This window comes from Chanodichthys erythropterus, chromosome 18, assembly GCF_024489055.1.
Source record: "Chanodichthys erythropterus isolate Z2021 chromosome 18, ASM2448905v1, whole genome shotgun sequence".
In the NCBI taxonomy this organism is placed as follows: domain Eukaryota; kingdom Metazoa; phylum Chordata; class Actinopteri; order Cypriniformes; family Xenocyprididae; genus Chanodichthys; species Chanodichthys erythropterus.
In genome coordinates, this window is record NC_090238.1 from 25,869,213 (window position 1) to 25,881,589 (window position 12,377).

A 12,377-nucleotide genomic window follows, 5' to 3' on the forward strand; every position below is an offset into this window, starting at 1 on the left:
GGTTTTATCATAATTAAGACGACAAATGTTCCACTAAGTGATGGTTAGTGCAACTGTAACTGCACTTCCTCTTTTCAAAAATTCAAAGCTTTCATTTTATGCAATGACAAGATATATCTCCCCACACACATGTCCAGTGCTGCTTGAATGATTGAATCCAGCTTGAGTCAATTAAAAAAAAGCTATACACAGATTTATTTACTATATGGACAAATTATTCCATCCATCCATCCATCCATCCATCCATCCATCCATCCATCCATCCATCCATCCATCCATCCATCCATCCATCCATCTTTTCTGAGAAACTTTTTCATGGATCAATCAGTACTCAATTCAGAGGGTAAAAACTGATAATTTGCTCTGTTTTGGCTTGGCCATATAATAGCATTTTTTTCTCAGGATGTCCAAGCAACTGAAAAAATGTCTAATTAATGAAAGCATTTATAAAAATAAAAAAAAAATAAATAAAAAAAAACACAAACACAATACCATGAAAGCCTTTTATTGAACCGAGATGTAAAATATCTTTTTTTTTCTTTATGTAAAGAATTCGGTAGTTTATTCCTGTTGATTGTAACTTTAATAAAATTGAGAAAAACAACTTATTGTGTGTTGAAGGTATTGTGTTTCTGAATTTTGACATTAATATTTCACATTGTGCTTTGTCTGAATAAGCATGAAACCGTTTCCATAGACCTCCCTACCAGGTGTATTTGCATATAATCTCATATATTTGATATTATTTTATAATATCATACTATAGATTCAAATTATGCCATAATATAGTAATGCAAAGGGATTTTATAAATGAATAAACGTTGAAGACAATATATATATATATATATATATATATATATATATATATATATATATATATATATATATATATATATATATATTGTCCGAAACACCATTTTTGGGCTGACAAAACTGAGAGAGCAACGAAATTCTTCCTCAGAAATAAATGAGATGAATGAGAAAAGTGATTTTACAATACATGTCCAAAAACCAGCTGGTTAAGGTAACGGATGGTCTCAGGTAGTTCATAGTTTGTAGTTCAGTTTTTGTAAAAGCAGTCATTTTCTTTAGAGTAATAAAATATCATTTGTAAGAATCCAACCGGATGGATCCAGATCAAGGCGGATCATCTTGTACAGTGAGAACATCGGTCCTCTAAAGGTCCACCTTTTGTCATACCTCTCAGTCCTTGGGATGTTGGAAAAAAATGTATTTTTTTTCGGCGGCACAGACGTCTCATCAGATCGAAGGAGGATTTCATAGCGACCCTCCCGGCTGTTTTTCACCTGGTGACAATAGCTCCCAGATGTCCTACTGATGAATCAATGGTGCATTTAGTCCAGTCCCACCACCATTGTTCTCCTTATATCAGTTGAATGTGGAGCAGGTGGGACGTATACTGTCGAAATAAAAATAAGTCATTATCTATCAACAGTATGTGGAAATCAAGACACCAGTGATGGGCTGCAACACTTCACCCGTCTCTCATCGTGGCTCTCTGATTTTCACCTTTCATCTCACGTGTGTATGTATGCTATAAACCGTGCTGAACGGAAATGCTATAGATGATAAAGTAGCACAGTAGAATGATTTTACAGAGGTTCTGAAGGCACTTGATTTCATAACAGACAGCAACTCCATGTTCCTTAGCGAACAGATGACGGCTATCTTTACGCACCTAAAGAGAACAACTGCAAGCGGACACAGTCAGGAGATTCAGATCCTCACTAGCAGCAGGTACATCGTGATGTTCAACAGTTCCCTACTGCTGTTGTTTAGCAGAGCTGCACTGAAATGAAAGGTCAACTCAATGATTCTCAGTGAGAGACGGTGTTCATTGTGTCAGCTGCGTGATTAGCTGTTAATATCGATTCAGATGAGTTTGGTAACATACCTAATATAACGAAACACATAGAGTAAGGATGAAACATGTGAAGCCCAGAAAGAGTGTATCAGGATGCTGTCTGTTAAACTTGATCTGTTAAAGCACAAAGAACAAGTACATGAACGCCCCATCTGTCCGAAAACAAACTTTACATTGAGAGTGTACTCCCCTTTAAAACAACACACATTTGCGGAGCCCTGATGTTCACATCAAACCGATAAAACCAGAGCACTGGGAGATACAAAAAGCGTGACTGTATCTGACATACCTCTATTTTCAGATATAAAAAAACGAAAACATTTAATTTTTTTTTTGTTTTCAAATGATCATTCATTTTTGTTACCATCTCTGGTATCCTTGTTTTTTTCCTTCTCAGAAGTTTCCTTCATGTGGTTCAGTATTATGTATTGTGACATAATGAGGTCTTTGATGACAGAAGCAGACGTTCAACAAAGCAAAAATCATGTAGTGATAGAAATACATGTTACGTCTTTGTGCTTTGAAAGATTCCCCTATCAAGTCTCTCAAGCCGTCCTGCTGTAACCATCCACCTGTTCTTTTCTTTCTAACACTGACAACAGTAATGGGCTTTTTTCTCAAGATCTTCATTGGACTCCAGAAGAATACTCATGTCAATGTGTTAGCGAGCTTTAGATTCCCACCCTGGCTTCCTCTTCATTCATACTGATCTAAAACCTACGTTCCTTTTGTGTAGACGGGATGAATCTTTGGTTGTTGTGTTCAGGCAGTCCGAGTCAGCCAAAATCTCTATGAATGCCAAAGCTGGGTTCCACCTCGATGTGATGAGGTCACCTTCGGAGGCCAACCAACACTAAAAGAAAAGTGAGACAGAGCTGCCATATATGCACTTCAGCGGGAGAGGCCAGGGATCTTATATCTGTGGGAATAAAGAACAAATTCAGTTACGAATGTGAACAAATATTCAATTCTCAGTGTTGTGTAAATAATTCAGAGATTAACAATTCTTCCATCCTTTAGAAGTTTAATGAGGTTCGCTCTGCATCTCTAGAACATCTTTCTTGCAACGTGCTATGCTTTAATTCAAAAGAGAGTGGATTGTAAAAGTTTGCTGAGAGTCATGAAGGAGATATTCAAGCTGGTAAATTATCTTATCATGGATAAGAAAAATAAAAGATAACACAGTCCATTTCACGCTACCCTCGATCCTACACAAATTGTCTTCCACTATTGTGTGATCGTGTGATTTATTTATTTTTAATTAAATTGATCAAAAAAAAAAAAAAAATTATATATTATATATATATATATATATATATATATATATATATATATATATATATATTTTTTTTTTTTTTTTGAATAAATACTGTTCTTTTTAACTTTATATTCATCAAAAAAAAAAAATAATTTCTGAAGGATCACATGAAGAATTCAAGTGTTAGTTCACCCAAAAATGAAAATTCTGTCATTTATTACTCACCATTGTGTTATTCCACACCCATAAGACCTTTGTTTATCTTCGGAAGACAAATTAAGATCTTTTTGATGAAGTCTAAGAGGTTTCTATCTCTCCATAGAGATCCAACACACCTACCACTCCAAGGTCCAGAAAGGTAGGAAAAAGATTTTAAAGTACTTCATGTGACTCCAGTGGCTTAAACTCAATTTTATGAAGCAACGTAAGTGCTTTGTTACCTAACTTACCACTTACTTACCACCTTACTTTACCACTTTACTTACAAAATAATATTATTCAAAGCATGTTCACACAACAATTCCAACTCTCACGTGAACACAACACGCATGCATCGTGAAGCTCTCGTGAACATTCGTTGCAGATCAATATTTTTGTAAGTAAAGTGGTAAATTATGCTTTTTTGCGCAAACAAAGCACACACATCGCTTCATAAAATTGAGTTAAAGCCACTGGAGTCACATGGAGTACTTTAATGATGTCTTTTCCTACCTTTCTGGACCTTGGAGTGGTAGTTGCGTTGGATCTCTATGGAGAGACAGAAACATCTTCAGACTTCATCAAAAAGATCTTAATTTGTTTTCCGAAGATGAACGAAGCTCTTATGGATGTGGAATGACAAGGGTGAGTAATTAATGACAGAATTTAAATTTTGGGTGAACTAACCCTTTAAGACTGGAAAAATTCAGGAATATTTTTTTAGGACATATAAAAATGTAAAAAGGTATTTTAAATTGTAATCAAAATAAATGCAGCCTTGGTGATTATAAAACAATAAATAAATAAATAAAATAAATCCAAATTTTTGAATGATAGTATACCAATATATAAAATAGAAATAAATAAATATGAAAGAATTGCATGTATTAATTCAATAAATTTGGGCTTCATTACAATAGTATGACATTAATGACAATTATTGTTTTTTCTATTTCATTGCAATAAACTCAAAAGCCATTGTTTAAAAAAAAAAACAATGCTTTAAAAACTCTTGTCCAATATACTCACTACTACTGGGTGGAGGGTCTCGACACTCTCCTTCCTCTATGGTCACATCGTCTATTGCAATATCCCCTTCAATGCCAGAACCACGTATACCCTCCAAAATCATCTACATGAATGGGCAGGAAAATAAAACAAAAAACTTTTTTTAACTCCGTTTGTGGCTTTTCATTTAATTCTAAATGCAAATATATACATTTATACCATGCAATTAAACAGTTTCAAATAAATAAATGTTATGTTCTAATCAAATGAATGTAACCTTACCATACTACTTTATATCTGTGTCTGATTTAAAGCGAACAGAATGCTAGCTCTAACAAGTCATAGCTGACAAAAATAACTGCCATTTCAACATTTCCAGTCAAATTTAATGCTGTAAACATCAATGATAGCTTTAAGTCAATGCTGGTAAATGACCATGGTATAAGCATATTCCATATTTAATGGAATTCATATAGCAGTGCATTAAATGATTTGAATGCACTCCACAGTTGCTGCTTTGCATGGGGTGGTTCTTTGCCTTCACGTTGTGCATTCAAATCGTTTAATGCACAACCAGCCGTGGATTATCTCTTACATATTAAAGGGGCTATATGTAAAATTCAGAAATTTGTTATTAGTGACTATTAGTATACTATGGGAGTCAATGGGGCCCATCAACTGTTTGGTTTCCCATATTCTTCAAAGTGTATTGTTTTGCGTTCAACAGAAGAAATTCAAACAGGTTTGGAACAACTTGAAGGTGAGTAAATGATGACAGACTTTTCATTTTTAGGGTTAATAACCCCTTTAATTTGGTTGTAGAATGTGGTTGTTGTATCCCATAAATTACTGAATTGTGTGTGTACAGAACAGAATTAAGCACTAGAAGGTGAACTGACAACTGAATTTAGCTAGAGTGTGTACGTAGCCATAGTTTGATTATAAAGTAAATTTGAGACTATATAGACTGTATAGATCTGGCTATGTAAGACTATAGTCTGAATGAAAACTTTTCTTTGCATGACACTCTGACATTACAGTACAGCATGGCTCTTTCGACGGTATTCTGGATATTGTATAATGCATTAATTTCATGTGTCATTGAACAGAAGAGAGGCTCTCGGGAGTGTGTGTAAAGCCGAGTTCAGACTGCACGATTTTCAAAGTAGTCGGGTCACTGTTCTTTTCACACTGCATGACTTTACAATAGGAAGAATCGCCGACAACTCTGTCTGGCACGCAAACTACGTTTCACAACCAAACACACGCGAAATGTGACAAGGAAACAACGCGATATTACGCGTGCAAGACCCAGTTATTATTGTTATTATTAAAAACGGTAGCCCGCAAGAAGCTTACAATACGAATTGCCTGTGCGCTGATTTGCAGTGAAAACAAGAAAAAGAAAAGAAGAATATGGAGGAGGAAATGGTTGGGGAGACTGTGGATTTGTGTGTTGTGCAACGAGAGTTGGAGGTAAACTTTTCAATGTGCTGCTGTTGCGGATGGTCAAGCAAATGTTTGTGCTTTGTTTCTGTTCAATATAATTGTAATGTTTATCTGAAACGAAGCCATGCTTGCTGATATTGTGGTCTATAACTCCTCCCCGAACTCCCCGCTGCTCTGTATCTTGCTCTCTCATTGGCTGTCAGTCATCGCCGATGTAGTTTTCAGTCAGAACACTTTTCACACAGCAGGATTTTGAATCGCCGACAGGTCCAGATATTTAGCATGCCAAATATCTCACGGGCGTTGGCGATTTTCTCAGATCGCGTCTTTGCTCATTCACACTGCGTGATTGTCACTCGCGTGAACGAGCACAGATTTGCCTGTGATTTTGGGCATTTGTCGGCGATTTCTCAAAACCTGTCGGCGAGCCAAAATCGGGGCTAAAATGGTGCAGTCTGAACTCTTAACAGTCACATCCTCAGGGTTTTCCTGGCGAAACCGGCACAAGTCCTTCACAAAAAAAAAAAAAAAACATACTACCTAGGAAGTTGGAGGAAGGTCTTGTTTTTTAAGTTTCATTACAAGCTGTTCACACATTGATAATACAAAAAGCAATTAATACATATAAATTCTTACATACAGCCCCTTTAAATAACATTAATTATAATATTATAAGTTACAGAAATATTATTCACATAGTTTATATCCTATAATATTATATAATTGTATTACATTTTTTTATATCATTTTTTGGGTGTTATTATGCAAGCAAAAAGTAGACAGAAAGAGGCACCTGGAAAGAGGATGTTGGATTGATGTTAACTCTGGCTTGCCTCCAACGGTCTCCTTGGTTCCCGCTCAGGGTCCACACAGATGTATCCTGACCTGTCTGGCTCTTCTGTCTCAAATACACATTTAATGTTCCTTGAAAAAAAGAAAAAAAAAGGCATATGCACTAAGTGTCAGTAGAAGTCATTATATGCAATATGCCAGTTAACTATATAATGCCCTTTACACCTTTCTTCTGTGTTACATAGCAACTGCAAGGTTCAGTGACCTTGAAGAGACCTTGACACCATCTTCAGGAGAAATCAATCATAAATCTGTTCAGAACATGTCACTAATATACACCCTACTCTACGATGAAAGGTAACACATCTACGATCTGGGATTTTGCCAGATGGTATGTTTCATTTCCTTGCAAATGAGGATACAATGAGACTGTTGCTACAGAGACGTGATGCTATTAATGCTAAGATAAACTTTCTGGAGAAAACTGAAAAAAAGAAGAAGAGTGGAACATTAAAACAACACACACAAACCCTTGTTGCTATTTCGTTCTTAACAATGTAATTCTTTCTCTTGTAAAAACATTTTACACAAATAAATGAATAGTACCCTACTTATTTCACGTGGAGCAGGTCACTTAATTGTGGCTATCATTTTGAGATCACGTCACCAACCGAATATTACTTATCGTTTACAATAGCATGTTTAACAGAAAACATTTGCATTTGCATTACGGGCCATCCAAACCACTAGGTGTCAGTATCAAGTCAAAGACGACTGGAATACAGGCTAGTGCAACATACACAAAAATTGATTTTAGTGCACCAGAACCACTTGGGTAGGTTTTTATATCAAAACAGCCATCTAACCGTGTTGTCTCGGTTCTTTGCTGTGCAGCCAGACAGAAGATCTTGTTGGGCACATGGATTTTTAACCCCAGACACCCGATGAGACCACGTGTCAAAAGCCAGGAAGAGAACACCCTGGTGAGTTGGAATTAGCCCCACACTTTCTATTCTAAAAGCACACAGCTTTGTGAAGCAGAAAATTGCAGTTACAAGCTTGTCTGTCAGGGCTGTGGAGGTCATTGCTACTCCAGAAGTGCAACTGTATGTCTAGCTCAACTGCAGCAGCATAAAGTGAGCATGAAAAAAAGGAACTGTAGAAATGTATGTGTACCACAGAGCACAAATTAAGTCATTTACAGCACTTACAGTCCACTAGAAACATTTAATAGCAGGTTTTTCCATTCCAGAAAAGTGTACACTGCAATTTTCTGACTAGCATGTTAACTTATAAATATGGAAGCCCATTTCTGCCTGAGAGGAAAAATAATATATATGAAAGTAAACCTGTTATTAATGAGATTAAGTTTAAAATAAGAAACTATTTACTTGATGTATAAATTCACAAAGTGATATGAGAATTAAATGGGCAATTCTGACATAGTCTGAGATTTAAAGTCAGAATTATGAGAAATGTATATTTATATTAAACTTGTTTACACCTAGTAAAGTAAAATAGCATCTAAAATACATAAATCAGGAAATTCTTATATAAAGTTTAAAATAAGAAATAGTAACATTTTTCAGATACAAGTCATACTTCAATTTATATGCAATTTTATATATCTAGATACAGTTGCACTTGTGACATAAAGATCACATTTCTGAGAAATAAAATCAACCACAATTCCATAAATGTAATATACCTCGTAGGATTTGAAAGCTTTTTTTATACCATTCATACATTAAAAAGGTTCATACATAAAACATTTTAGAACCTGTCCATATTTTGATATTTTATACATGTCTAACTCGAAAGCCGTTAGACATTTAATCTGTTTTTTTATCTTGAGACACTGAGAGTAAGAGCGTTCCAGCCCATATCTGCCTGACACAGTCTGTCTCACTGACTGACCAGGGCTCAATTTCCCAAAAGCATTGTAAGTCTAAGTAGATTGTAGAACCATTGCCACCAAAGGTCTCTATGATCAACTTAGTTCACAATGCTTTTGAGAAATGCAGCCCTGGTCATCAAGCACTCGTTTGAACAGTAGATTTGTGATGTCAAACAGACTGTACAGAGTTAACTGGCTGCTCATCAACACTAATTAGAATGAGTCATCTGCATACATTCCCTTCAGTTGATCACATCAGGAGTCATTGCAATGTACTGTGCTAACAGTAACCCACCTATATGCTTTCCATACATGTGGTAGTAGAAGCTGAAGCAGTATGTTGGGTTGGCGGCCACATTCCCGTAGGGATTTTTAGGGGCAACATTGAAGGATGGGGTCAACAGTCGTGCCTTGTCTCCCTCCAGACGTGGTCGCGAGGTCTCAATGTACATGTAAAAACCTGCACAAAGTCCACAAGTACATAAAGATGAACTGATAACAGTAGCTGACACACACAAGATTTTTTTGTTTTCTTTGAAAGAAGTCTTTTATGCTCATCAAGGCTACTCAAAAATACAATAAAAACAGGGAAGTTGTGAAATATTATTACAATTTAAAAGAACTGTTTTCTATTTGAATATATTTTACAATGCAATATATTATTCCATTAATCCAGTCTTCATTGTCACACAATCCTTCAGAAATCAGTCTACTATGATGATTTGGTGCACAAGAGACATTTTTCAAGGCTATCAATGTTGATAACTGTTTGTTTCTGGAAACTGTGATTCTTTGAAGAATAGAAAGTTCAAAAGAACAGCATAATATATTCATGAAATATTTTGTAACTTTATACATGTCACTTTTGATCAATTTAATGCATTGTTGCTAAAAAAATTGCTTAAAATATTTTTCTTAAAAAAAAAAAAAAAAAAAAAAAAAAGCATACTGATCCCAAATATTTAAATAGTAGTGTATACATATGCATTAAATCACAATAATTCATTGAACAATAATTATAATTGTATAGCTATAAAACCACATTGTATCAAAATCTGATAGCACATGCTAAATTATCAGGGTATATTTTCGAGATGGTCCTCACTGCAGAACATCCAGATCCAACTCCTCCCACTTTACATATCCATAAACCTACCCGTCTCCACCCCCTGGATCTGGATCTAACTCCTTCCACTTTACCTATCCCTTAACCTACCCGTTTCCGCCCCCTTGGATCTGGATCTAACTCTTTCCACTTTACATATCCCTTGACCTACCCGTCTCTGCCCCCTGGATATCGTGTGTTCTGCAGTGAGGGACTACTGATATTTTCTTCAAGTCTCAGTTCACCTCCATTGAACCTAGCGCTGGCTAAGAATAATCAATAGGACCTCAGTGACTCCATAGAACAGGACAAATTATTTTTCAATTCACATTTCTCATAGCCTTTTAAAAGACATATTTCTTTCCTTTTACAGTGAGTCAGAGTGACTTGAAAAGCTATTGACCTGGGTTTTTTTTCTACTGAAGTCAAGCCCTTCAACATCCATTAATTTTAAATATTAACAGAGTGCTTCAAGAATGAGTCCTAAAACCCCCAAAAAACCTAACATTTTAGCACTAGTTCCATCCATTGTTTAACCGATAACAATCATGTTCCGGGGGGTTGTTTTACTTCAACCCACAGACTAAAACAACAACCTGAGGAAACAGTGTAAAAGTACTTGATAACACTGAGGTGATGCTAACTTCTGGGTTGGCCTACAAAAATGACAACATCCCTGAGCACTTAACCCACTATAAAACCCACTTCGATATATAGATTAAATAAGCACCCTACCATTCTTTCTGAAATCATGACTTGCATTCTACAGATTCCTCTACTTTACCAAAGTACTAGACAAGCTGATTGCATTAGTGATGTGTTGACCCATGGAAATTATCCAGTTGCACACTGGATCTGTCATGATCCGATGTCAAGTTTAATGACTGACACCATTTCTCTGAAAGTGCAGCTAATGGAACCCACTGAGCATCTTCCTCTAAATGTTGCCCAATCAGAAGACAGCTTGTGCACTCCTTTAGCAACATGAGAAATTGAAAGTGCCTTTGGACGCTAATGCTATTAGCCTCTCTCTAAAAGTCACAAGCTTCACTTTGCTGATGATACAACCTTTTACTCAACATCCACTATACCACTGATGAATGACAATTCATTAACTTATTTGTGAAAATTTGAATCTTGTGATGTTTGAATTAGGTGTAGCTATAAATATATATCTATATTTAACTTGCAGATTTGATTTAATACTTAGTGGCACATGTGCAGCATACCTTGTTTAGAGCCAGTGCGGTCGCTGCTGGGTCCAGTGTTGGGTGTATATTTAGTGTCCCTGGTGGCAGCGCTATGTCTTGTCCAATCAAACTCTTCGGTTTTATCTTGGGTGAACATACAGATGGTGTCCTCTTCGAAGCCGCAGTGAAACTTACCTATGGATGTTTCAGCAGAGAAACAGTACAATGAAGAGTGTGCAGAAAGAGCCTCTAAAAAGCTATGTCTGAAAATTAATTCATTCTAGATTGATCACATATTTGTAGACAAATACATTTTGGGATGATTAGTTAGACACTTGAAATATACAATATCATTCAATGTATAAAGAACATCTAAAACAAGCTCTTATGACCTTTTAGAAACACATTTTTACAGATTTTCTTAAAGGTGCCATCGAACGTTTTTTTACAAGATGTAAAGAAGAAGTCTAAGGTGTCCCCTGAATGTGTCTGTGAAGTTTCTCAAAATACCCCATAGATTTTTTTATTATTAATTTTTTAACTGCCTATTTTGGGGCATAATTAGAAATCTGCCGATTCAGGGTGTGTGGCCCCTTCAATTGCTCGCGCTCTCCACCCCCTCCTGAGCTCTCGACTCTATCATTGCATAAACAAAGTTCACACAGCTAATATAACCCTCAACATGGATCTTTACAAAGAGTTTGTCATGCATGCTGCATGCATACATCGGATTATGTGATTATAGTATTTATTTGGATGTTTACATTTGATTCTGAACGAGTTTGAGGCTGTGATCCATGGCTAGCGTCTAATTCTACACTGTTGGAGAGATTTATAAAGAATGAAGTTTTGTTTATGAATTATACAGACTGCAAGTGTTTAATAATGAAAATAACGATGGCTCTTGTCTCTGTGAATACAGTAAGAAACGATGTTAACTTTAACCACATTTAACAGTACATTAGCAAAGTGCTAAAAAAACATTTAGAAAGACAATTTACAAACACCACTAAAAATATCATGATATCATGGATCATGTCAGTTATTATTGCTCCATCTGCCATTTTTCGCTGTTGTTCTTGCTTGCTTACCTAGTCTGATGATTCAGCTGTGCACAGATCCAGACGTTAATACTGGCTGCCCTTGTCTAACGCCTTGAAAAAGGGGTGGCATATGCAAATATTGGGGGCATACATATTAATGATACCAACTGTTACGTAACAGTCTGTGTTATGTTGAGATTCGCCTGTTTTCCGGAGGTCTTTTAAACAAATGAGATTTATATAAGAAGGAGGAAACAATGGAGTTTGAGACTCACTGTATGTCTTTTCCATGTACTGAACACTTGTTATTCAACTATGCCAAGGTAAATTCAATTTTTAATTCTAGGGCACCTTTAAGACTGCATTTATCATCATCAGAGTTCAACATTAATGAACTATAACTCAAAAACCGTTGGCTACATTTAAATGTTACACCCATTTTGTGGGTGTGTGTGCTGTCACAATATTTATGAAATTACACAGATGAAATGAATCCTTTAAATGACAAATTTGATGAAGGCATTAACTGTGTTAAAAATGTGATGGCATTAA

At 35.8% G+C, this 12,377-nt stretch overlaps 1 protein-coding gene across 1 annotated transcript in view; it reads right to left on the reverse strand.

Annotated features, from left to right (window-relative positions):
- Nucleotides 1-2,685: 2,685 nt before the first annotated feature.
- Nucleotides 2,686-12,377, reverse strand: part of mdga2a (MAM domain containing glycosylphosphatidylinositol anchor 2a) — a 177,451-nt gene continuing 167,759 nt past the window's right edge. Inside the window, exons 15-19 of the mRNA XM_067367531.1 lie at nt 10,822-10,977; nt 8,783-8,947; nt 6,592-6,722; nt 4,371-4,473; nt 2,686-2,804 (exon numbers count right to left, since the gene is read on the reverse strand). Coding sequence (XP_067223632.1) covers nt 2,716-2,804; nt 4,371-4,473; nt 6,592-6,722; nt 8,783-8,947; nt 10,822-10,977 — 644 coding nt within the window. The 3' untranslated portion in view covers nt 2,686-2,715. The remainder of the gene's footprint in view (nt 2,805-4,370; nt 4,474-6,591; nt 6,723-8,782; nt 8,948-10,821; nt 10,978-12,377) is intronic.